The sequence below is a fragment of the Sebastes umbrosus genome, chromosome 13 (genome assembly GCF_015220745.1).
Source record: "Sebastes umbrosus isolate fSebUmb1 chromosome 13, fSebUmb1.pri, whole genome shotgun sequence".
NCBI lineage: Eukaryota > Metazoa > Chordata > Actinopteri > Perciformes > Sebastidae > Sebastes > Sebastes umbrosus.
The window spans coordinates 4892764-4917910 of NC_051281.1; the positions used below are offsets into that span (position 1 = coordinate 4892764).

The following is a 25147-nucleotide window of genomic DNA, read 5'->3' on the forward strand; positions in this document are numbered from 1 at the left end:
CATGGTTTGTTGTGGATCTGTAGCAGATCGGATGGAGGAGATTAAGAATTTCAACCTGGTTTCCCTACAAGCATCAGTGCTTTATGTTCTGAGATCTATCCTAGTAGGATTTAGGTGTTTATTTTTATCCTGCAATCACTTTTTTTGTATTAGCAACATAATTAAATACCTCTTTTTTCTTCTTCTCCGCAGCATTTTCAGCTTGCTTTGATCGACTCCAATCTCTGCACTTTGTCCAAAGCTGAAAGTAAGTACTATCGCTCCGACTGCCAGAGGGCCACATGGAAAGCAGCCACACGCTGCTGCTGTGTGTGCAAATGAATTATTAGACTTGATGCACCAGCTTGTCAGTGGTAGACGGCACATATTGAAAGGGCACAGGAATATTTCTACAGAGCAGTTTTTCCTCTCCGCTGCCGTTTCCCTGCTGACTCTGCCCAAGACGGGGGTTGCCTAGGAGACAGCACATGGAGAGAGAGAGAGAGAACTGGAAGTGCTTGCGAGCACATTGCACATACACACTGTGATTTCAGATTACATGTACACTCTGGGGAAACTGTCCTACTCCCCCTCCCATCTGCGCTCCATACTGTTTGCAATCTGTACCCGCTGAGGTCCGCCGGGGTGACTTTATATTAACCCTGATTTTTTTTTTTTAACTCTTCTCTTCTCTGCTTCTTTTTCTCCTCCACAGTTCAGTTCCACATTGCTCACTTGTATGAGATCCAGGTAAGCAATCAATTACAATTTCTAAAATTAAGTGCAGTTTAATGTTGTACAAACTGTTGTATAGACAGCTCTGGAGGTTAAAACAAGCATTGTTCCCATTTCCTCTTGACAGTTTCCTTCAAGATTCCTTTTTGCTCTCTGAGTCTGACCAAACTTCTCAAATCTCTTTTACTAATAATGTTTTTTAGTGCTGTTAGCTCTTATAGTCTCTTTAAAACTCTCAAGGTCCTGTGGTTAAACGTTAGTGGATTTAAAAGAATTCACTAATCATTGAGCAATAATTGATCTTGCCTTGACACACACACACACACACGGTCCTCAATGTTGTTGACCAAGCAATAAGTAGTCAGTCTCTCTCTTGACTGAAGTCAGTGAATTAGGTTACAACTGTTTTTGCAGCGATACCGTAAAACTTCAATTAGACGCTGAGTCCCTTTTTCTTTGGCTACACATTTTGACAAATAAACACAGGTCTCAATTAGAAGTTGGGTAACTTTTGTCAATATGGACGTTACACATCGTTAGATCGGTTAGATTCTCCACAATTCAATCGTTTAGTTCATTTTATAGAAATCATGAGCATCAAAGTATAATTCATTCAGATTTTCGGGCATTATAAAACAAGAGAGACGAAAGAAAAAAGTGGTGACTCCCTACCTTTTGAAGCGGTCATAAAGTCTGAATGTGTCAATTACTTGATTATTTATATTCCTTTAGTACGTAAGGGTCCACCGATCAAACCTTGTTGGCTACAAAATAGAAGTATCCCCACCTTTCCCTGTTTAGTTTTCACCTCTTTTTCTTTTTGGTATTCCAAATGAGGTGAGTTTTAAGAGGATACTGAGAGGTGGTGTTCCAGGTGCCGTAAAAAAACAATTGTTGTTGACTGTCTCGGAGCTAGATCAAATGAATGATTTGCAATTGATATGTTATTCCAACTAACATTCGTGCTGTTTTAAATACACCATTTGATAGTATTTCCCATGTTGAGCAAATTCTGATTAGCAAGAGTTTTGTGCGAAACGATTTAAAGTTCTGTCCCAAATATATGCGGGTTGAGTTCAGTGATTGAAGTAAATAAAAGCCAGGCCTTTAATTGCAGTTTTACGGTAAACCATTTTGTATATATCGAATTTTTGGTTTTAAATCCTGCAGACAATAGTAAAAGATTTTTTCCTATTTGATTATATTTCATTCATTTTCAGCATGAATTTTAGCATCATTCATAATGCTTAATGTAATGCAGCCCTGCAAGTCCCCCACTTTAACCCTCCAGTGTCTCTTTCTGCTTAAGTAAGAGAACCTGGGAGCTGTTTGCTGCACACTGATCTGTTAACTTTCTTTGAGCTGATGTAAAGTTTGAATTACACACAAGGGAATAATCGTCCTACTCTCGGCCTTTCAATGGGTGTTGATGAAATGAAAAGCTTCTCTGTAGATGGAGTTTAGCAGAGCAATACTGCTCACAATCGGCAAACTGTATTGACCAGTATGTTCAGCTGTGGCCATGTTAAACACTAACGTCTCTAGCTTGTTGGCACTGCATGCTTCTGATGTTAAAGTGCTTGTGTGTGTGTAATGTTACTACATCAAGCCCGCCTGCTGAGACTGTTGTTATTATTGAGTGGATGACACATCAGCATTCCTGAGAACAGCCACGCTGCTCATGAGCTCATTGATTTAAAGCACACAGAACTATGAATGAAATTCAGCTCGAAGATATGAGGTTGTAAATCCTCCACCGACGAGGTTGAAAGGATTAGATCCGTTAAGAATGTGTATTGGCAAACATGTTAAGAACAGTTATTGAAACTACAGGTAACCATAGCAACAGTACTATAGCAAAGCTTTGGATCCATCACTCACAATTTTTTTCACATTTCCACCAACCTTACTACTTATAGCATCAGTTATTCCAGCTCACTTCCCCACTGTTGGAATTTAGACCAACTCAACACTAAGTTCAGTCTACTTTGATTTCTTTAATGGTAATTTTTGTTTTTTTGGATAACTGGTCACTCCTAACGCGTCGTCTCTCTCACGGCAGTCCCGCTCTGCTCAGGTGTAAATCTAAGTAACACTAAGTCTGAGGGACTTTGGACGCTTAGAGTTCATGCTACATTACCACCTGTCACCCGTGCTTTGTTCACATAAGTGCAACCCAAGGTGTCATTTTAGGCTTCATATCGGGTTTTTTTTTCACTTAAACGTATAAGTACATGGTTCTTTATTGAATTGTGATAGTCGTCACAATGTGCAGCGGTACTGTAGCTGACCAGATTCAGTGTAGGCGCTGATGGAGGCCTGCAGCTCCTGCTGTCGTGCTGCTGACATGCTGTTTTTACTGCACAGCTGGTGTAGACAAGGTGTTAAACTTAAACTTGAAAAAAATGAATGACTGTTTAATGGAGCTGTACTGAATGTCCATGTGTTTTTACATTCAAAGCTTCTATTGAGGCTTTCGAATGAAGCTTTGAATGTCTGTCGTCATCACCATAAAAAAAAAAGATAGATAGATGTTGTGTTATTGTGGTTATATAAATGTAATTTATGGTGCTGTTAGATTGCTTCTAGACCGCTCCGTCAATACAGGTGCGTGTGGGAGAGCAAACAGTTTTTTTGACAGCAGTGAAAATGTTGTTTTTGAAAGGCTAAACGCCAACAAATATGGATTGAAGCAAATCTATTTTGTTAGATAAATGTTGTAAACATGTTGTGAATCTTTTTTTCAATACATTTTGACTTTTGGACTTCACAACGCTCTGGAGTTATTGGGAATGTTTGGATCACATAAGTAGAAACCAATCCTACGCAGCCACTACTGGAGTCTTCCATTCCACATATGGTATAATACTAATAATATAAGTGTGGCCTGATCTTTATCTGCAACAGTGCAGAAATACCGACTTCAAACACAATGAAACGAGCGAGCGCTTGTCTGCCTCGTGGCATGTAAATGGCTTCTGCGCACTGCTATATCCTGTTGGTACGACTGTATTCTGTTAAAATATATCTTCTCTGTAGGCTACATCTCTACTGACTATCAGACTATAGGAATGGGAAGTGCATTATTATCATCTGTCGTGATGCAAAGGCAGCGATGTTGGCAGCACGGAGGCCTCCCTAACTTTGTTTTTTTATGTTATGAAAATTCACGAATATGTAGGATATTACTACTGACATTCCCGTCATAGTACGTCACAACTTCTGCTGTATTAGCCTTTGTGTTTACCACATGTTTATTTGCATATAGAGCGAGGAAGTGAGATCCAATCGCAAATGGTCACTCAGGACGCATGTTAATGCCAGGTCTGAACAGGGCCCATGATTCGAATGGAATAATGCACCCAGAGTGTCCCAATATGAAAAAGTCTTTCCCCCTCTTCCATTATCTCCTTATATCGAAAACAACTTGATGCTAACTTTTTTGCTTACTACTATTACATTGGGTTTTGGGGTCTTTGGAAAATGTGACATGCAGGAAGGTTTAAGTCTGCAGCAACAACAGCATTTCACTCAAAACTAAAGTCTGGACATAAAACCCTAAACACTTTGACACATGATGTCTTTATTTCTGTGAATCTTTACTCATAATGAGTGCTTTGAATTGATCGTGGGAAACAGCTATTCATATATTCTGTCATATCAGTGTTTGTCGTCTGGCCCGGGCCTGGCTCGATGGCGATCATTACTCTAAGCAGGAAGGAACCACTAAGAGCCTCTCTCATTTATGTGCCCCGAGTGTCAGTGTTTACCCTGAGGTGTCTTTATTGTGTGCAGACAGGAAGAGTCCAGGACCAGACAGGGAGTGTGTGTGTGCTTATACCCTCACACACACACACAGGGACATTTGGAGCTTCAGGGTCTGCAGAGATGTGGGCGGGTTGCTTTTAAGAAGACTGTGTTTGAGCTGATAAGAGAAGACTATGCACATACACACACACCTCTACGTATGGGTTCAGACTCAAGGTCAATAAGGTCAGCAAGTTAAAACAAACATTGGGCTCACCTCCGACCAGCCAGCTCAGGTTTCCCCCCAAAAATACAAAGCGTGTACTGCAGTGGACACACACCTACACACTTAAACCTGCCAGACGTGTTGAGTCTGGCCTGTCCTCCTCCACGCTGACCCTCCCCCGTGTGTGTGTGCGTCTGGCTGGTCATTACGAGTGTGAGGAGGTCTTAAGACTCTTTGTGTCTGTCCAGATAGAACCATAAAACACACTGACCCTCCTGTCTGGCTTAAACAACCTCTCCGTCTCTCTCTCTCCTCTCGTTTTCCTCCCCCTCTCTCATTCTGCCTGCAGAAGAAATACAGAGCGGCGAAGGAAGCGTATGAAAGTCTGTTGCAGACTGAAAATCTTCCTGCACAGGTGAAGGCGACCACACTGCAACAACTTGGTGAGTTTCCCTCGCTCGTATTGGCTAATACTCTTCGCCTCCACATGTGCAATCTAACTGGCTGAAAGTTGTGTAAACGTTTTGGTGTTCTTGTATCATGAACTACTTTGTATGGCCAAGGATCACGGAGGAAGGAGTGTGCTCTGGGCTTTGGCGTTTTGGCCGCCACATTAGGTTTCACGTCACAGTTTTCTGCTACTTTCTACCTGTTATTTCAAAGTGCTGGTTTGAGCGTGTGTGTTGCAGCGGAGCATTGTTTTCTCCCCTTCCCCCACACCGGGTTTAGACACACACGTGCACTGAAATGCAAAATGATGAATTGTTTGTAAAGATTAGAGTTGATTTAGAGAATTATTTTGCTCCTAACTATCATCTCACAGAAACACATTTGACTCTGTAGTCGCACTGAAATGATTGGAGATAATTTCAGAGTTGATTTAAGTTTTACTGCGATGTTAATTTAAGAAAAAACATCTATTGCAAATGTGAAATAATTTGTTGAGCTTTGCATGACAAATGTGGTAATGTGTAACTTGTACACTAGGAATATGATTGTGCTGATTTATGTGGGATCCAACTAAAAAACACTGCAAACAGTGAGGTTAGCTCATCTGCTTTGAGATCATCTAGAAAGGTTTTTCCAGCTTACAACACAAGAAGGTAGTTATTACCGTGATGCACAGTGACAGGTGACACCACATAAAGCTGAGAAATGTTCAAACTAATGTAAATGTGCTGTGACTTATTATGACAGTTCAAATTAACCAGACTTTAAAGGTGCTCTATATATCTATATATCCAGAGCATTAATATAGCAGCAAACAACAATTTGTTATGTGAAGATATAGAGTAATGACTACCTGAGCAGAGAATGAAGTTGCTCTCCCTCTGTGTGTGTTGTAATCAGAGCTTCTCCTTGCTTTGTTGACATTGCCGGGACAGCCGTGCATGCTTTTAGTGCATGTGAGCGTGCCCCACAGGCTAGCTCACGGCCGCCGCTTTGCATTGCTCTCATATGGCGGTTACTACGCCATCACGTTTTGGAAGTGTAGCCCCCACCCTCCGGTCCCCCCCTCAGGTTGACACTGTTAGCTCTGTCAGCACTGTTGCCTTTGTTTTCGCTGTTAGCACCGTTAACTGTGAACCGCCAACTCAATCGTCGCCATGTTGAGAGCTTTGTGGAGGCAATAGAAATGCTCCCAATCTCGCATTTAGCACCTTTTAAATTCTGTTCGTAGAAATGTTACATTCATGATTCATATTACTGGCACAGATTTTTCTGACATTAACACTGAAAGCTAACGTTAGAGCTGCCAGTGTGGAGTTGGATATATAAATTTGGGTTTGAGGACGTGCAACTGGTGTTTTTATGCTCTTTTATTTTCTCTCTCTTTGTTGTCTCGGTAGAGACGGGATATTTCTTGTGGTATCCTTCGGCCTCTATGCAAAATACTGCCTTGATGTTCCTCTACAGCCTACATGAAAGTATGATTATATGATGCATATTGCAGAAGAAGTGCCAGACAAGTCTGTTATTTAAACCAACAGACCAGTGCTTTTGCTTGGACAAAGGTTTAGCTTACCATATTCATATAAAATACAAAGGAATGGTGTAGATCTACAGTTTTGTGTTTATTGTCGTCATGAGAGGTGATTGATTGCCAGGAAAATGTGATTTGCCTTATGATACCTGTTTTCAAACATGGTGAATGAAGCAGATAATTTGAAGCTCCAAGTTTAAAATGAACCTGCATTTAGTTGTTTATCAGATGGTAATATCCTGCTCTGGTTGTTCCCAAGTTGTAGTCCAGCTGAAAACGCCAGGCGCTCTTCTGCAAACGATCAGCTGGGAACGCTCGAGAGCGCTTTGGTGACGCTGCGTTTTTTTCAGCTTGAGATGCTTTGGTTGCTATGATACGGAAAACATGTCGGCACAAGGTAGAATACGTGCTCTGGATCAAGAGAGGACTGAAACACGTAGAGGGAGAGAGGGCGTCAAGAGCTTTTATGGGCGAGGAAACATCTCGGCGAGTACGATCGTTTGGTTCAGATTCAGGTCAAATTTATTATCCCACACGGGGAAATTTGTTTGGTCCACAATAAAAACAATAAAATAAAAATAAAAAAGCACAACAGACACAATAAGACCACAGCATACTCATAATAAAACGCATTTGATCTATTTGGTAGGCTATGTCCCACCCTCTTCCACTGTGATTGGACGGCTGGGTAAAAAGTGACAGTGACTGTGCACTACAAAATGTGCAGCACTCATCGCAGAATAGACGCTAGGGCTGAACAATTAAAAAAAATATATCTTGCGGTTATTGCAATTGTGGTATGATTTGTGATATTAGAGGGAATGATCATTTTACATTATTCTCATGTTCATTGAAAAACATATTAAAATGATTATGGTGTGATGTTTGCAGGGATCTGTACCAAACAAAGATGTTTTCTTAAGTCTGTAGAATATGACGTGTAGGACAGGAGAACATCTCTGTTGCATGACAATATTTTATTAAAAACTGTATTTTTACACACATTTCGCCATATCGCAATTTCAGTGATATTTAGATTAATTGTGCAGCCCTAATGGATGCTCAACGCCTCGTCATGCTGCTGCCGTTTTTAGCATAACGTAAATACGCAGCGCTCCCATTGCAAATAATTAAAAGAAATATCCTGGCTTCAGGCAAAAACGCTCTGGTGAACGTGGCCCCCTTAGATCACCTTCAAGGTCACAGCTGTGAAAGTGTGGCCAGAATGTTGGATACATTTTTCTGTGCAAAGTAACACAGAGAGATTTCCATTTTCTTCCCCTCCGCTGTGTGTAGACGGCCCCTCCCCGCACTCACTCACCCAGTTGTAAAAACCATTCCCAGTCTAGCCTGCTGGGGTTGTCATGGTGACCTGTGGAGCTTGCCACAGGTGTATTAGGAGAAGAGCCGGGGAGGTCTGTGATTGCTTGCGTCGGTCTTCCTGAGAGATTGTTTATTTGCTGTAAATTGCCCATCAGTGCACAGTGTGTGTGTGTCTGCACGTTTTAGGGAGGGGTTGTTTGTGAAGGCTGGTTCATACGAGAGCTTTTGAAGTGTGTGTGTGTGAAGAGCACCCCATCCCCCTCTTTGTCTGCCTCCTTCCTCTTTGCTTAGCGAGCTGTGTAAGAACGAGCCATTTGTTTAGTTTAGGAGTCTAACCCATTTGCACATCAGACGGTGGTCTTACCTTTTTGATTACACATTGTGTCTTTGGCCTGTTTCATATGATTCAACTCCACACTGCTCTAATTCTGCTGTTGCATGTAATAGCTTCTTCTCTGTATACCGGTGTTACATTAGGAGCAAGAGCAAAGCCAGCTGTTGTGTTAGTCTCCCCCCCCCTGATCTGTTGCTCTGCTCTTCCAGGCTGGATGCATCACACGGTGGAGCAGCTGGGGGATAAAGGCACCAAGGACAGCTATGCCATCCAGTGTCTGCAGAAGTCTCTAGAAGCAGACCCAAACTCGGGCCAGTCCTGGTACTTTCTCGGCAGGTAAGGCAAACAAGGGTGTGAGTGTGTGTGTGTGTGTGTGTGTGTGTGTGTGTTTTGCAGGGCTAGCCTCCAACCTGTCAGGAGCCCGGGACGCTTTGTGAGTCCAGATTAGACTGTTTGTTTTACCTAGAAGCCATCTGCCAGCGTGCTATGATAATCATCTCGGCCACATGAGCTTTTTCTTGTTGGTTGGATACCGTCGGCAGTAATTAATGCCCCGTCGGCCCAATGGAGGCACAGGCTTCTCTCCAAATTCTCTTGTTCCTGTGCCGTTGAATTGGGTTCCTCCTGGGGGGCAAATAAGCTGAAGGCTGAATGCACACAGGTGTTTGAATGGATAAGCGTACAAACCCCCCCTGCTGTCCCTTTAGGTGTTAGCCAGGATGTAGCCAAGGCTAGCTATTAAAAAAGCTGTCTGCATTGTCAGCTGTTATTCCTCTTTTACACTAAACAGTCTGCACAAGACCCTCAACATGTTGGTGTATAAGAATTACCCTTTGACCTGCATAGACACCCCACCTTTCCTTATCTAGACTAGAGCTGAAGGTGTGGGACACGCTGCAAAAAACTAGACTGAAAAGACGCTCAGCGACATTTGCATACGGCCAACCGTCGGCCTGGTGTGTCGGGGCCTTTAAAGCCAGTTCATACCTTCAACGCTGCGGACCCTCAGTTGCTAGGACTTTAGCCGGATAGATGACTGGAATTGTTAGCAAATGTAGGAATTAATTTCATTGCAACAAGTTTATTTGCTCTACTTTCTACTTTCTTTTTTTATACATGTGAGCAGATGTTTTCCTCTGCCTCTGTCTCTCATATCTCATGCATTTTTCTCTTTCTTTACCTTCTCTCCTCCAGGTGCTACTCCAGTATTGGGAAGGTGCAGGATGCCTTCATCTCTTACCGTCAGTCCATTGATAAGTCAGAAGCCAGTGCTGACACCTGGTGCTCCATAGGGTACGTGTAGCATATCATTATACTGAGATGCATTGTGGTGCTAACGCTTTTCTTATCATCTTAAGTTTCTTAGAGAGAGAGAGAGAGAGAAATATCTGGTTTATAACAGTTCAAGGATACTTTGTGCTCAGGGCGTCAGTAGCTGTCAAAACGCCTCATGAAGATTCAGCAGCTGCAGTGCGACAGAGGACATAGGGAGAGGGTGGATAACAGGATCTATAGATAGATATATGGAGGGTGGGGTACGTCCTCTGAGAGTTGGGATGCTCAGAAAGATAAAGACCTAAATCCTGGAAGATGGCACAGGAATAAAACCCCCTCCTCCCTCTGCTTCCACCTCCAGGGTGCTCTACCAGCAGCAGAACCAGCCTATGGATGCACTGCAGGCCTACATCTGTGCTGTTCAACTGGACCACAGCCACGCGGCTGCCTGGATGGACTTGGGCACCCTCTACGAGTCCTGCGGCCAGCCACACGACGCTATCAAGTGCTACATCAATGCTACACGCAGCAAGGCCTGCCTCAACACTGCTGCACTCACACAACGCATCAAACTGCTGCAGGTAGGCCCGGCATTTAGAGCGGTAACACCCATCAGCCTACCCTGTTTGTTAGATGTTGTGCAGTATTTTTGGTGCGTGTGTGTGTGAGTGTGTGTATTGAAGTGCTGTGTTTATTGCCAAAGCAATCGGCTTTTTAAAATGCAGATTGTGCTTTTTTTCCATTTTGATTTCCGACCACTGAGATATGAATAATAATTCATATTGGTGTGTTTAAACACATTTTTCTCACTTGTAATTGTAAAGCATACCTTCATGGCATTGAACATTTCTGTTTATATTCTGTATATACGGTTACCTAAAACACCACCAGCAGTAGTCTTTTGTAGTGCCTTTTTCTTGTCAAACCCAAGCTCAGCACTAAAGTTTGTGTCTTACACAATTTCTCCTAGGCTCAGTTGTGTAACCTACAGCCAGGTAGTCTGCAGAATAAGAGTAAAATGCTTCCTAGTATTGAGGAGGCGTGGAGCCTACCCATTCCTGCTGAGCTCACGTCCAGGCAGGGGGCCTTGAACACTGCACAGGCACAGCAGGTGAGATCCAGTTTATACTAAGAGACCACAGCCTCTTTACAAATTTACTTTAACAACACATTCATGAGGACTATTAAAGCTGAGGCCTCGCTCTCATACTTTCAGATGTTTTATACGCATCAGACGATGCGGATGTTTCTAAAATCCTGGTTTGCAGCTTTGCATTCGCGGCCAATATGGATGTAAAGATAAAAGGGGATGCAGTCTGAAGGGATTGGAACGAGGCCCGTATTATAATAATCTAATTACCAGAGTGTAGTTGACCTTCATAGTGCCTCTCTGGGTCACATGACAAAGTGTTGAAATTATTAAGCAAAGCTACAAGGAGCTCGTTATGTCCCACAGCTCTTATCCTTAATGCCAAGATGCATCAAATTATGTTTGGCAAACTGCAAGGCTAAAAATGCATGCTTAATGGATAATGAATTTTCCTTTCTTTTAAAAAAAATGGTTGAAACTGGCATAAATAGTTTTTACTTCTTTGAGGCACATCTTAAGCTCTGTCTACACGTGTGCAGATATTTTTAAAGACGGATATTTTCCCCTCTGTTTATAAAAAATAAAATCTGTCCACACGACCTTCGTTTTACAAAATATCTCCACCCACACTGGAACGCAAAAAAGATTCCAAACGCTCGCTGTCACCACTAGTGAGATCACAAGTTAAGGGTCAAGGAGTTTTGTTACCTCCCTTCTTACTCCCTTTCCTTCAGCCTCATTACAGTCAGTTTGATAACAGTTATTCCTGGTCATCACTCTGCTGTCATCAGCTGTCTCTTTACATGCGTAAATGGCGAAAAGGGAGGTCGTTCAGTTTTATGTCCATAGTAGGGATGTGACGGTGAGGAAATTTTCCCACCGGTAAATAAACTTGTAAACGTGTGACCGGTGTTACCGATTACACAGGACATTTTACAAGAAAAGATGACGGTCAATATGTGCAGCGTGCATTGTTTCTGGCATATGCTCATTACACAAAGCGACAATGGGCATGTGCAAAATGAAGAGGGCATCCGTTTTACACGTCCACACAGATAAAAAGTGACCAGAGCTTTTAAAAATCTGCACCTAAGAAGGCGTTTTGGGATTTCAAACCTCCGTTTGTGTGTGGACGAGAGGCCAAAACATTGAGGAAAAAAATATCCGTTTATAAAAATATCTGTATACGTGTAGACAGGGCCTTAGTGGTGCACATTAGATGTGAAGGCTGACCCCCACCATCAACATATCAGTTTTATTTAGTCCTCTTCTTTTCCTCGTCTAATCTGTTTCCATGCAGTTTTGTGTATTATAATCTTTAACATCGACATCATCCTCTTTTGGCTATGAATAACATCATTTCCATCATTAGCACTACTTTCTTAATCACCAAACACGGAGAAACAAAGAGTAACAGAAATGTAGTTTTTAATAAGACATTTTACCTCATTTCATTGCTCCAGTATTGAAGTTTGAGGTGTGATTGAGTTACCAAACGATACCTGTAAACATAATTAATGTTGCGACCCGTAGCAGAGTTTTGAGAATGTGTAAACAACCAGTGAGAGAGCAGAACACCACGTGGTCTGCATGTCCAAACAACCCTCCACTAATGCAACTAATGTTGCATTATCCCACATCTTAATCACAGCATGAATACTCCGATTATGACCTTAATCAGCCGCTTCCAATCGGATTAAGGTGATAACACAAACTTCAATCGGAGTATTGTCATACATGCGATATTTAAACGCGCAAACTGTTGTGCATGTATCAAGTTTACCCTCCAGTGTCATTTGTGCAGAAAAAGTCTGGATTTCTGGCTGTTTGTACGACATTTGGGCTCATATTTGAAGAAGAACAGAGAAGCTTTGCTATTATTTCTAGTCCAGCGTGTGCTCACAAGCTGTGTTTCTGTGCTGGCTTTCCAGGCCTGTAAGGGGGAGGGGGGCCAGTCCCAGTCCAGCAATCACACAGACCCACAGGCCAGTCCTGCCAAGAAGAAACGCACTGCCAGCCCAGCTAAGGTACAGCTACGGACATTAACGTTACTGTTCTGTGGGATAATTAGAGAAGCCGTGGTCCACATTGTTGTGTCTCACTTTACAGGGGGTTGCAGACTCGTGGGTAAACAGCCCCAATCAACAGCAGATCCCCAGCTGGTACCTAACGCCACAGAAGCTACAGGTAGGAAAATGACATATGGAAAAACTATTTTTTTTCATGCTTCATTGAAAATGTGCTCAATGCAATCCTGAGGCAGTTGAGTCTGTCACAGCTGAAGCTGGATTTCTACTCTATATATGGTGTAGATATAAAATAGCATGTGACCTCCGTTGCTATACTGTAGGTAATGTGAACCTCCTCAAAAAATGCATCTAAAAATGATATATTAACTAATATTTCCACCACCTTGATGATCAAAGAAAACAGAGAGAGTTTTTCATGAGCTGATAACTGGAGATGTTGGATTACTTCAAGGTCTTCTCTCTCTAATGTCAGGAGCCCAGTTTGATAGTAAAGATACTTGGAGCAGGACGTCCTGGTGAATCAGTGGTCAAGGGGCATGTTATCTTTTTTAAATTCTTTTTTTTGGGCATTTTATGCTTTTATTAGATGAAGCAAGAAATGAGGCAGCGAGAAATGCAACAAAAGCTCCCTAGCTGGACTCCAACCAGAGACGTTGGTCGATGTCTTAACCCCTACCTGCCAAGTTCATTCATAAATAGAGTTTTTTGAGCATTTTTCACAAATCAAAATTGTCCTGACACCATTTATGTTTGAACTGAAGTGTATTTATTATACTATTATTTATCTATTATACATTATAAACCACACATGAGGTAAAATTTATGTTTTAACGTCCAACATTTTTAGATGAAAAGACCTTTTTCCAAAGCAATATTTTTTATTTGCTAAATAAAATGCATCATGTATTTAACTTTTCTAATTAAAACGGATTGTGAGCTGCTGAATCAATATAACACCGTTGTTAAATGTGCAGCACCTGGATCATTTGCGGACCAACCGAGCAAACCTCAAGCCCCCCCAGGTGCAGGTGCTGGAGCAGCTGGAGAACCAGTTCTCCCTCATGCAGCAACATCAGCAGCAGGTACAAACATGCAACTTTGATTATACAGAACTGCAGTTGTTTAGGTTGCAACTTCTGACAATAATATATCTGCTATGTAAATGTATGTTTTTTAAGTCTAATGTGGCTGCACAGCGCCACCATCACTGTTTGAATCTCCTCTCCTCTGTGTCAGATGAGGCAGCAGGCAGCAGCGAGCGGCCAGCCGCGGCCCGCCCTTCCCAACGGTCCTTTGGCTGAGTCCTCCCACCACCACACCGGCCTCTCCCGCACCTCCCCCCTCAACCACACAGCCATCCGGCCCCCGTGTGTCACCCAGCCCACAGCCAACGGATCCTGTTCTTCAAGTCCTTCAGCGGGGCCGCTGGGACACCTGGACAAAAATCACACCCTGGGACTGGGAGGTGGCGGCGCGAGCAACGGAAACGTGCCTTACCCGCAGCAGAACTCTCTACCTCACAACTGCACAGCCGCCAGTCACCCCAGCACCAGCAGCACTACCAGTAGTCCCAGTCACGCAGACGAGACTTGGAGGAGCCAACAACGCAACACTACCACTCAGGTATCCCACTGGCTCATTCAAATGGCCTCATATATGCCTCTCTGTGCTTTTTATTCTCTTTTTTTTTTTTGTTAAAGAGCAGGTCCATCTGCGTTCTTTTCCGTTTATTTTCAAATGGAAACAACCACTCGCTGTTAGCAAAAAGCTGAGAATAGCTGAGTCATCATTAGCTGTGCTAAACTTGGAAATAACTGAAAGGGTTGCTTCGGATTTTCAGAAGTGGAGTTGTATGTATAATAATGTTGAAGTGTGATATAGTTCTGTTTTTCTTATTGAAAGTATTTTTCATTGTGTTTTTCCTCTCCATCCAGGGGCTTCAAAAAGGTCCAGGTTCACATTCGGCAGGTCCCAATGGAGAACCCCCTTTCTCTTCCTCCTCCTCCTCCCCTCAGACCTCGTTCTCTTCCTCTGGCATTCTGAATCAGGTCGGACATTCCTCTGGGCCCTGCACTGCCTCCTCTTCAGCCTCCTCTCTGTCCCCCACCTCCCCCCAGACCACACCCAACCACTTGTCCTCGCCCCCCCACGCCGCTACTACCTCAGGGGTCCACACCAAAGACACCACGCCTTCAGGGGGCAAAAACGGCAGCAATGGTGCCGCCGCCGCTTTGCCATCAGGTCCGGAGGCCGCTGTCAGGCATTCCGCAGGGACACCCCTAAGTCCCAGCACCGCCCCCGCGCAGGGATTGACTAATCACGTCCAGCCGCGGGTGACGGACAGCTCTGCTAGCCTGTCTCGGCCCGGCTCTCCTGCCCCCAGCGTGCTCAGTTCAGACAATCCTCAGCTCTCAGCCTTGCTAAAGGGAAAAGCCAATGCTACCAGTAACGACGATAACAATAACCACAGTAACCACGGAGGGCCTTCCTCAGAGAAAATCAACAACGTCCATCCGGGTCTCCACGGTGCCGCCAAGCCAACGTCGGAGCAGTCGATGGCGTCCTCGCCACTTTTAACCGCCGCCGCCACGCCCTCTCCGCGCTCAGCAGACCCTCACACCACCAACAGCCTCTCCTGCCTTAACAGCCCGTCCAACACCAACAGCCAGGGGCCCACGGTCAACGGGAAAGGGCCGGAGGACTCCCAGAGCCCTCAGAAGGTGGAGCCTTCAGGAGGAGCTCAGAGACACTCTGTCCCTACTGGTCTGGCACCCTGGTCCTCGGTCTCCATCTACCCCAGCTCCAGTGAGGTGCTCAAAGCATGCAGGTAAGACCAGTCTAAACTATGCATTAAATAACTCTTGTGTGTGAGTCTGAGAGACTGGGAGTCAGTGATGTGCTGAATCCTTCATTGATACTTTTGTGGTTATTTTTGGCTTCTTTAAAGTCAATTATTTGACTCTCTGGGGTCACGTCAGTCGCCCGTGATTGCAAAAGCACTCGCTTCATACTTTTAATAATATCTCTGTAACGGATATATGTAGAGACTTACTTTAAAAACTGTCTTGCAGCACACTGCTCTGCCGTTACATCGAGCCATCACTAGTTCTTATAATCCATCCAGGGGCTTCGTAATCCATCAAGGAGACACTGTTATTTTTGGACTCTTTTTGAACAATAATAAAAGCGATAATTCAATGTTTTATTTACTTATTTATCTAATGCCAACTAAACAAACAGCTCTTTGACGTTACTGTTTTGGTGAATGAGATTTCTGGCAGACATGTTGACTCTCTCCTCTCCAATCACAAACTGTGTTATTAGCTAGTGAAGCATGCGCTAAGCCAATGATGGTTGCAAAATGGCGCATCACTGATTTACAAACGTGTTTGGAGGGATCTATGCTGTGTCCTGAGCATTTAGAAAATATACTGCAACACAGAAGCGTCCTTCAGAAAGTGAATAGATATATCCCGATAGTTATCTGAAGTGTATTGAGCTACGTAAAGACGTTAGCGGAAGTGACAAAAAGGGCAGAGAGCTGTGAAATAATGCCGGTTCTATTGTGATAAAGATGTAAATAGTTCCGTTTGTCTGTTTAATAGAGTCTTTTTTTTTGTTTCTCACCTGAGGCCTTGGGCTACAAATGTGAAGATGGTAAACTTTTGCACATAGTTGTTTGTTGTAGAAAATGAATGAATTGTTGAAACATTCAAATTCAGTTTTACTTTTTCTTTTGACTTCTTGGTCTCATAACTTTTTATAATATCATGTGATATCACTGCAGAATACATATTCAAATAGCCCATGTTGTGCTGAAAAAAGTGTTATCAATTACTTGCCTTTGCCTTACAGTACTGAATTTATACACGTTTATATATTAAGAGAGTCGAGGCCCCAGTAATAGGAAATAATGGCTCAAACCCCAGAGGGTTAACCAACAAAATGATTGGTCATTGAATGTTTGGGACCCTCTGGCTGCTGTGGTTGAGATCACAGCTAATAATTTAACTGAGTTAGGTAACCAATCAGAAGCTGCGTTATTGAATGAGGTGTACTATGCACTAACGCTGCTCACACCGGGCCATTGTTAATTGAAAAAGAAGCAACACCGTGTGACACTGAGTGTTTGTGGCAGTTAAGCAGCAGCAGACGCATTCACACGTGAAATCACGTGTAGAAGAAGTGAGTAATGTGTTGATTCTTCGCTGCATTTTGGAAAATGTCACGACATTTTGACCCCACACTGTGTGCTGGTTGTATTCACCATCATCTTGTTTGGATTAAAAACTGCCACTTTGGGTCTTTGAGGCCAAAATTGCATCATGTACCATCATGAGCTGATGTCACACACAGACTGGAGTCCATCTTTGGGTGCGGCTGCTTGGATTTTGAGTCCAGTCGGGAGCTGTCATGATGCTCTCGTCACTGAGCCTCTGTTCCTCTGTAGTTGTAGTCCAGTCCTCATGCATCTGCCACTTTTACATCATATTCAGACCATCATTATGAGCAGTAGCCAAGCCAGAAAAAAATGTTCCCGTTAGCCTCGTTGTTGTAATTCAGAGTCGAACATATCAGGAGATTCTGACGGCTACAGTATCTCCCACTTGGCAAAAAGTAACTACAAGAAACTGCTGGAGAAATGGCTGCAGAGCCTCCGTCACTGCATCCAAATAAAATCCAATATTAACACCAATACAATGAGTTTGGCTAATTTTGAAAGGAACTATACACTGTTTTAATGTGAACTACAACAAAAGTAGCTGTGCAAGTGTTTTGTTATTAGGTGTGTTTTTAGCTCAGTGAAATGACGTAACGAGTTCAGTGTTGTGTGGAAGGGGCGAGGTTAACTGGGGCGAACTGTGCACTGTAGTTTTCTCTTGCAGATGATGTGTTTTGTTTAGAGGCCTGCCCTGTGTACCACATAGTGTTGCACGTGTCTATTTGTTTGTCAGTGACGGCTTGCTTTTACCTGAGCTGATAAACTGACTCTCCCCTTCGCCCCGGCTGCAGGAACCTTGGGAAGAACGGCCTGTCGACGAGCAGCATCCTCCTGGACAAGTGTCCTCCGCCGCGACCCCCTCGCCCGCCCTCTCCACCGCTGCCAAAGGACAAACTCAATCCGCCGACACCCAGTATTTATGTGAGTGCAGCCGCGCCATAGAAGGAGAAGTATTCATGCTGTTGTTGTGTGCAACGTTTAGAGCAACAGTATCTTGGCTACAGCACCAAATACAAACACTCTTTAATGTGTTGATTCCCCCAATAAGTCTGGAGTCGGTCCACGTTCCCTGACCGCTGCTGTGTCTCCTCCTCTCTCACATACAGCTAGAAAACAAGAGGGATGCCTTCTTCCCTCCTCTCCATCAGTTCTGCACCAACCCTTCCAACCCGGTCACCGTCATCAGAGGACTGGCTGGAGCTCTCAAACTAGGTACGAGGCTAAAAACATGAACTCCACTTTGCTATATTTTTGTCTTTCTAAGCATCTAAATGTGTTTGATTTAGCTGTTATTTGATGGCGATCAATGATGGTGTGAGCAACTGGATGTTTCTATCTCCTCCAGTCTCACGTGGCTCTGTGGGTGTGTCTCTGTAATCATTGCAGGGAGTGTGTGTGTATGTGTTTGTGTGGATGAATTTGACATGTATGACAACAGCACCACCTGCAAGTGGAAAATGTTACTGCACATGAAAACACTAGCTGGCTTTGCCAAGAATTTACAAACATCTGCTCTTCTGTTACAATGCCTTGCTGCCCTATTATGTAATACTGTAATCTGGCAGATTGATCCCTGCTTATTTATGAAGGAGTTATGCAGCCAGAGTTACACTAATACAAAATAAACACACAACCACACAGCTTACAACGAACCCTCGAAAACTACCACACCACTGCTGTGAGATTGGCCTCTGATCTTAGAGTCTCACCTTCAGTCAGAAGATGACAAAATGTTTAAAAAAAATGTATTTATGAAAGGAAGATATACAAAATTAAATCCTATGAAAGCTTGAATTGGAAGAAATCTCTTTTACTCTTTTAGATAATTTTCTGAAAATAATACTTAATTTGCCTCTTCTTCTTCTCTGTTTGCTCTCTTTTCTCCCTCCGATCCTCCACGCTCAGATCTGGGCCTGTTCTCCACTAAGACGTTGGTGGAGGCCAACCCAGACCATCTGGTGGAGGTGCGGACCCAGTTGGCTCAGCCCACCGACGAGAACTGGGACCCCAGTGGCAGCAGGAAGATGTGGCGCTGCGAGAGCAGCCGCTCCCACACCACCGTCATCAAATACGCCCAGTACCAGGCCTCCTCCTTCCAGGAGTCTCTGCGGGTCAGTGGGAGAGGAACACACACACACACACATACACACACACACTAATAGGGCTTTCATACACGTGTGCCGGCTTGGCTTGACTCCGTTTTGTTTTGGCGCGTCAGCCCAGCATGACAGGGATTTGCATCTCCATTACAGCAGGGCTACCCGCTTGATGATGTGTGTGGTGGTCAAATTTGCGACTGTACAACGGTGGATAAACACATTTCATGTCCTGTATTCTTCACAATAAAAGTCCCCGTTATTTTTGCAGCTTTACTCTTCCTCTCTGCAGTATAAGTAGATGTGTTTTTATTAAGAATAGCTGATAACAAAGCTTTGCAAATTCTGAGATTAATATTTAATTTCCTATAAATTCTTCACAATAAAAGTCCCGTTATTTTGTTTTTTTAAAAAGCTTTTATTATGAAGCAGCAAAATTAGGAAATGTTGGGTTTTCATCAGTGGCAACTTAACACGACTCCTGTACAGCTGAAAGCGAAACCGTAAAATAAAGCAGGTATCTGAAAGTACAAACTGGGACGCAGGAGAGAAACTAAACCTCAAACCGCAGAGATTCAGTGAGAAGATAAATATGTTACAGCCGTCGCTGTTGTTGTAATAACAATAGTGTCTGAAATATGGTGCAAGTTCCTGTCAAAAGTCAAAATGAAACTGTATTCAATGAACAATTGATGTTTAGCAAGCTTCTGAGGACTTTCTCAAAAGTTTCCAACACTTTGAATGCTTTTTCTTTGTGACAGGAGGAGAATGAGAAGAAGAAGGAGATGGACACAGAAGCAGGTTCCTCAGACAGGTGAGTTTTCTTCTCCTTTCTGTCTCCTCAGATTTAAATCTTCAGAGTGAGTGCTTTCTGTTACTAACCGTATTAAACTCTTGTGCTCTATTAGTGCGATGCGGCGAAGGAAAGGGTCTTTCAAACACATCAAGTTTGGCACCAACATCGACCTCTCTGATGAAAAGAAGTGAGTGAACAGTGGAATATATTAGACCAACATCTGGTTTCATTAATTACCACACGTCTCCTCCTCATATTATGCTAGAACATCTGTCACATGCTGACCTAACCTCTGCCCTCACAGGTGGAAGCAGCAGCTTCAGGAGTTGTCTAAACTGCCAGCTTTTGCCCGGGTGGTGTCAGCCGGTAACCTGCTGAGCCACGTAGGACACACCATCCTGGGCATGAACACCGTCCAGCTCTACATGAAGGTGCCAGGGAGCAGGACGCCAGGTAGACACGGACAGGATGATAAATACCACTGCACTGTTCACCTTGCTATTTTAGATTTAGTCTTAATGCCATTTCACACCGGGGGGTGTGACGAATAAACAACACGAAAATGCAAAATACTCGCCTGCAAATATTATGTGTCAAGGGCTTTTATTATGAAAGGTTGGATCTGGTCTGCGCTGCCTTTGTCAAGGTTGAAAGGAGTAATAAAGTTTGTCGTCCTGGTTCAGACTACGGAGCCCCCGTGTTGTTTGTATGTATTGAATATGTCCGTTCCGCACAACGTGATTGGTTGATGCCTCTATTCGCGTTGTGAAAGCTCAGAAAGTCAACCTTGTTCCGGAAAACACTTTTTCGCCATGTAATATTTACGTTTTGTGTGAAAGTATTCTTGACAAAAACAACAATTCAAAAAGATATATTAACGTGTGAATTAATTGCACGGAAAACAAATGCCACATTTTAGTCATTTATATCCTTCGACGTTTTAGTCGCCAAAAAGTCATTACATTGTAGTCCTAATCTTTTCTCTTAATTTTGTCAGCTACTTTTTATTTAGTCTTTGTCCTTTTTTTAGTTGTCAAATGATATTGAACATTTCTGTCATTTCAATATTTTCTGGTTTCTTTACTCCTCTATGACAGTAAACTGAATATTTTTGCGTTGTGGACAAAACGAGACATTTGAGGACTTCATCTTGGACTTTGGGAAACACTGATCGACATTTTTCACCATTTTCTGACATGTTATAGACCAAATAACTCGTCGATTAATCGAGAAAATAATCAACGATGAAAATAATCGTTAGTTGCAGCCCTAGTTGACCACCATATTTCGTCATAGTTTTTGTTAATGAAATGAACACTGTACTTCTGTTGTCTATATTTTTCTCACTCTGTTAGTAATCACATATTTGTTTTTCTTTTATAGGACACCAAGAGAACAACAATTTCTGTTCAGTCAACATCAACATCGGTCCTGGGGACTGTGAGTGGTTCGCCGTGCCTGAAACGTACTGGGGTGTCATCAACGACTTCTGTGAAAAGTACGTCACCAACCAATGTTGACTTTCTTAGCTGATCTCCAGAGTTCACACTGATGGCATGTTTTATTTAAATTGACCTCCTGTCACAGGAACAACATCAACTTCCTGATGGGGTCCTGGTGGCCCAACCTGGAGGACCTGTACGAGACCAACGTGCCTGTTTACCGGTTCATCCAGCGTCCCGGAGACCTGGTGTGGCTCAACACAGGCACCATTCACTGGGTTCAGGCCATCGGCTGGTGCAACAATATTGCGTGGAATGTCGGACCCCTCACAGGTGAGAAAAATAAATTAATTATAGATGTGTTCGTGGATGGTGATGCTCATAAAGACAGATATAATCCCTCCAGACGGTCAGTACAGCCTCCAGGTGCAGGCGGGTGCTGCTGCCTGTAGACTTTGTGAATCTCAGCTGGATAAACACACGTTCCTACAGAATAAATGAAGAGTACCTCTCGTTTTTTTTGTCCTCAGCACATCAGTACAAGCTGGCAGTGGAGCGCTACGAGTGGAATAAACTGCAGAGCGTCAAATCCATCGTTCCCATGATCCACCTCTCCTGGAATATGGCCAGGAACATCAAAGTGTCGGACCACCGGCTCTTTGAGATGATCAAGTGAGGATTCTTCTCTCTTAAATCATAAAACCTGATAACTGATAAAGACCGTTTACCCCTGAACTCACCCACCATGTTGTGTCTCCGTACGTCAGGTATTGTTTGTTACGGACTCTGAAGCAGTGCCAGATGCAGCGGGAACTGCTGTTGGCTGCTGGGAAAGAGCTGGTGTGGCACGGGAGGACCCAGAGTGAGCCGGCGCATTATTGCAGCATCTGTGAGGTGAGCAAGCGTATACTAAACCACTCCGGGGGTTTTGTAACCGACGTCTACTGTGTTATAGAGCCTGGATGATACTGGATTTTTTTGGGGGCTACCAATACCAATATTACGGAGTTAAAATATAATACAGTTTAAAAAATAAACCTTATTGTCCAAAATAACACTAGTGCACTTAAAGAGTAAACTTCCCTAGGAATTAAATGATTATAAATACAGTGGAAACTGCTTATAGTGATCACAGTTACAGTGATCAACCGCTTATATGGATGAAAAAGCTTGGGACAGAATCATTCCTATACAAACACTGTTTAAATAATATGGAACACATTTTAAAACTACATTAGACTAACGTTAGTTGAATTTTAGTTTTGTTTTTTTACTTTACTCCCGTGATACTTTACCTCACAGACTATCTACTTTCCGGCTGGAGACCTGAAGCTGGTGCTGCTTGCACATTTTATATCGTGACGGGAAAAAAGAGTAATTTTCTTAGAATAAAAAACAAATGCGCACCTGTGGTTGAAGCCGCCCTCGTCAAGTGGATTGATACTGCCTGGTCACATAATGCCCCCAAAGTGAAACTCTGCCAATCCTGAACCGGCTCTACGTCACACATGCAGACAGGCGCCCGTCTCCCTCTATATGCCGCTACAGAGTAAGAGAAAGAGGAGCCCCGGCAAAGGGGCGCTGTTCTGCATGCATGCACGCTCGCGCTGCAGAGCGAAAAATGGTAATCACTTATAGTGTTCAATTTGACCTGGACAGACGTGATCACTATAAGCGGTTTCCACTGTAACTATAAATAAAAACGAAAGAGAAACGAAAAAGAGAAAATGAGCGACCTTTTCCTGACTTCTCGTGTCAGAGCGTGCATCATAGTTTGTTTACGTGCTTTGACCTCAGCAAGACTCGTCCCAAACTCAGGTAGCAGTTTTTGAATGACGTGTAGCGGAGCGTTTATTCCCCTTGTCTGCGTGCAGTCTGCATGACTGTACTGACAAACCCCCAAATGTCTCAATGCAGGGAAACCCTGCACTCCTCCATCCTTTCTGCTGCATTTGCATCGTGTCATTGATCCTTTCTGTCTCCCTCTCTCGTCCAGGTGGAGGTGTTCGACCTGCTGTTTGTCACCACCGAGAGCAACAGCAGGAAAACGTATGTGGTGCACTGCCAGGACTGTGCCCGTAGGGGGAGCGCTAACCTGGACAACTTTGTGGTGCTAGAGCAGTACAAGATAGAGGACCTCATGCAGGTTTATGACCAGTTCACCCTAGTAAGTATCGGGCACAAATCCGCCATCAGTTCGGGTCTCAGTCAGACCAGAGCGGATCAGATTAAACACAAAGGGGACCTTTAATGTCTGCAGGGCTCAGTGTGTTCTTCCTGTATGTGTCTGCAGGCGAGTCCCCTGCCTTCCCCCTCTTGATGGTAACACTGTTGTTCTGAGGACAGTTAGAACCACAATGGACTTAAAACTCTCCGGAAACCTTTTTTTTGTTTTCTGATATTCAGGAAGTAAGCCGGCAGTCCTCAAACGGCGCTCTGTAGCTCTCCCATAAAGGCAGCTGCGTGAAAGCTGTGTGTCTATGCAACCTGCCCCAGAGTGGCGTGCCTGCCCCCCGGTGGACTGGAGGGGGGTCGGCAGCGCCTCCCGTCGTCACGACCAGACTGTTCTACTGCTGGCCCAGCTGGACTCCCACCAGAAAAAACACACAAAAATCCCACATAAAAATGATGAATTTAAGTTTTGTACATAATATGTTTTAACTGGCATCGTCACACAAAGACTACTGACTTGATAGTTTTCCATTTTTGTATTCTGTTTGTGAGTTTTTGACAGGAGAGCTTTGTTCCCTCCCCCTCCACGAGATGAGTCATTAGCATTAGCCCGTCTTTTTGTATGTTAGATAGACACCTCCTCGGTCAGGAAAACCACATTAAAATACTGTTTTTGTAATGTGAAAAGTTGAGTGACACATTATTTGCAACATTTCCCCCGTTTTTTTCTTGAATCAGTTAATTGATTTTATTTCGCTGGAGCTACGATTACGTCGGGGTGGCGGGGGAGAGGAAATCATGTGTAGACAAACAGCCAAGTCACAGAGAGAAAGGGTTGCACATAGACAGAAAGAGTGAACTTTAATTTGTGTTTTCTTTTTTATTTTGATGTAAATTTACACTATTTATAAATGCATATTTATTGCTTGAAAATATTTGTTGATGGAATGCTGTAATTTTTTTCCAGAGTACCTGCCATTAAATTTGAAGGAGCCGTGTGATTTTAAGCTCGGCCCCTCGTACGTTTTCTATATAAATAAAACTGCTTAGTAAGCGTTGTACAGAGACCTTACCTTGAAATGGGGTTATTGTTTGAAGGATGTTTTATGAGTCAATAAACAAGAACTGTCTTTATTTACATCTGAAGCTCTGTTGCACTTATTTATTACTAAAGTCAGGAGGTCATTGTTGATAGGTGCAGTTACCCAGCTGGATCCAGCTGGATCACTACTAATTAAAACCTGGAGTTCCTCATCAAGTCAATTTTATTTGTACAGCCCCAAATCACAAGTTTTCCTCAGGGGTGCTTTACAATCTGTAAAGGATACGACACCCTCTGTCCTTTACAGTGCGACCCTCTCATAGGATAAGGAAAAACTTAACCAAAAAAACTTTAAACATGGAAAAAAATGTTAGAAACCTCAGGAAGAGCAACAGAGGAGGGATCCACCTCCCAGGATGGACAGACGTGCAATAGATGTTGTGTGTACAGAGCAACAACATAATGAAAATACAACATAGACAATGCATATGACAAAAAAATAATACATGTAATGTGAACATATGTGAGAAGGTGGATCCAGGAGGATGTCAAGCAGCTTCCCGGCATCACCAAACAGATAGTCAGAGCGACACGACCACCTCTCCACGCCAACCAGATAGATAGTAACTAGTAACTAAAACTGTCAAATAATTG

The 25147-nt window shown here is 43.4% G+C and overlaps 1 protein-coding gene across 5 annotated transcripts in view; it reads left to right on the top strand.

Moving 5' to 3' along the window:
• Positions 1 to 24589, top strand: part of kdm6a (lysine (K)-specific demethylase 6A) — a 46213-nt gene extending 21624 nt beyond the window's left edge. For 2 of the 5 annotated variants that reach the window (XM_037789467.1, XM_037789471.1), the window contains 23 exons: positions 193 to 247; positions 695 to 729; positions 5037 to 5130; positions 8538 to 8664; positions 9523 to 9621; positions 9965 to 10184; positions 10574 to 10714; positions 12625 to 12720; positions 12803 to 12880; positions 13698 to 13805; positions 13960 to 14346; positions 14658 to 15550; positions 17737 to 17866; positions 18052 to 18157; positions 18851 to 19056; positions 19803 to 19855; positions 19950 to 20024; positions 20142 to 20290; positions 21221 to 21335; positions 21425 to 21612; positions 21810 to 21951; positions 22047 to 22173; positions 23276 to 24589. In XM_037789467.1, coding sequence (XP_037645395.1) covers positions 193 to 247; positions 695 to 729; positions 5037 to 5130; positions 8538 to 8664; positions 9523 to 9621; positions 9965 to 10184; positions 10574 to 10714; positions 12625 to 12720; positions 12803 to 12880; positions 13698 to 13805; positions 13960 to 14346; positions 14658 to 15550; positions 17737 to 17866; positions 18052 to 18157; positions 18851 to 19056; positions 19803 to 19855; positions 19950 to 20024; positions 20142 to 20290; positions 21221 to 21335; positions 21425 to 21612; positions 21810 to 21951; positions 22047 to 22173; positions 23276 to 23530 — 3879 coding nt within the window. In that variant the 3' untranslated portion in view covers positions 23531 to 24589. The remainder of the gene's footprint in view (positions 1 to 192; positions 248 to 694; positions 730 to 5036; positions 5131 to 8537; positions 8665 to 9522; positions 9622 to 9964; positions 10185 to 10573; positions 10715 to 12624; positions 12721 to 12802; positions 12881 to 13697; positions 13806 to 13959; positions 14347 to 14657; positions 15551 to 17736; positions 17867 to 18051; positions 18158 to 18850; positions 19057 to 19802; positions 19856 to 19949; positions 20025 to 20141; positions 20291 to 21220; positions 21336 to 21424; positions 21613 to 21809; positions 21952 to 22046; positions 22174 to 23275) is intronic. The other 3 variants (XM_037789469.1, XM_037789468.1, XM_037789470.1) reach the window with 3 other exon arrangements.
• Positions 24590 to 25147: the final 558 nt, after the last annotated feature.